The sequence below is a fragment of the Myotis davidii genome, unplaced genomic scaffold (assembly GCF_000327345.1).
Source record: "Myotis davidii unplaced genomic scaffold, ASM32734v1 scaffold958, whole genome shotgun sequence".
In the NCBI taxonomy this organism is placed as follows: domain Eukaryota; kingdom Metazoa; phylum Chordata; class Mammalia; order Chiroptera; family Vespertilionidae; genus Myotis; species Myotis davidii.
In genome coordinates this window covers 1,070,826-1,071,977 of record NW_006289714.1, presented here as the reverse complement: position 1 = coordinate 1,071,977, position 1,152 = coordinate 1,070,826, and the positions used below count along the sequence as shown (strand labels likewise).

The window sequence follows — 1,152 nt, the reverse complement described above, 5'->3', positions numbered from 1 at the left end:
TCCGCGTCGGCTCCCGCACCCCGGCCGCTGGCCCCGCGACACTAGTCCGGAGTCGGATTACAACCCGCAATTAACATATGAATTCAACGAACCTGAAGACAGGAGGCGGGGGGAAGCGGGGCGGGGGCAGACCCAGAACAGGCGCCCGGGTCCTTCGGGCGCAGGAACTTTTCTCCGGGTGTAAAAACTCTTTGATTGGCTGCTCGCACGCGCCTGCCCGCGCCCTCCATTGGCTGAGCAGACACGCGACCGGCGCGAGGAGGGGGCTGGGAGAGGAGCGGGGGAGCCACTCTGGCGCGTGCCGCTTTTTAAAGGGGCGCAGCGCCTTCAGCAACCGGAGAAGCTTCGTTGCACGCGACCTGGTGTGTGATCTCAGAGTGGGTGGGGGAGGGTCGAAGAGGAAAAAAAATAAGACATTACAGTAGAGACCCGGGAAGGGTTTTTTTTTTCTTTTTGTGGAGCCGGTTTGCCAGTGCCTCCGAGCCTCCGAGCCTCCGAGCCTCTGCAGTGCAATGTCCCGCCTGCTGCACGTAGAAGAGTGGGCTGAAGTGAAGGAGTTAGGGGCCCACCATCGCCCCCCCCCGCCGCCCCACCTCCCGCAGCCGCCACAGCCACCTGCGACCCTGCAGACGAGAGAGCATCCCGCGTACCCGGCCGAGCTGTCCCTCCTGGACGGCACAGACCCACGCGCCTGGCTGGCTCCCACTTTGCAGGGCATCTGCACGGCACGCGCCGCCCAGTACTTGCTGCATTCCCCCGAGCTGGGTGCCTCCGAGGCGGCGGCGCCCCGGGAGGAGATGGACGGCCGGGGGGAGCTGGGGAGGAGAAGCGGCGGCGGCGGCGGCAGTAGCAAGAGCCCGGGCCCCGTCAAAGTGCGGGAGCAGCTGTGCAAGCTGAAAGGCGGGGTGATGGTAGATGAGCTGGGCTGCAGCCGCCAGCGCGCCCCTTCCAGCAAACAGGTGAACGGGGTCCAGAAGCAAAGGCGGCTGGCGGCCAACGCCAGGGAGCGGCGCAGGATGCACGGGCTGAACCACGCCTTCGACCAGCTGCGCAACGTTATCCCGTCCTTCAACAACGACAAAAAGCTGTCCAAGTACGAGACCCTGCAGATGGCCCAGATCTACATCAACGCCTTGTCCGAGCTGCTGCAAA

The 1,152-nt window shown here is 65.0% G+C and overlaps 1 protein-coding gene across 1 annotated transcript in view; it reads left to right on the top strand.

Moving 5' to 3' along the window:
* The first annotated feature begins 512 nt into the window (after nt 1–512).
* Nucleotides 513–1,152, top strand: part of ATOH1 (atonal bHLH transcription factor 1) — a 1,187-nt gene continuing 547 nt past the window's right edge. Inside the window, exon 1 of the mRNA XM_006762305.2 lies at nt 513–1,147. Coding sequence (XP_006762368.1) covers nt 513–1,147 — 635 coding nt within the window. The remainder of the gene's footprint in view (nt 1,148–1,152) is intronic.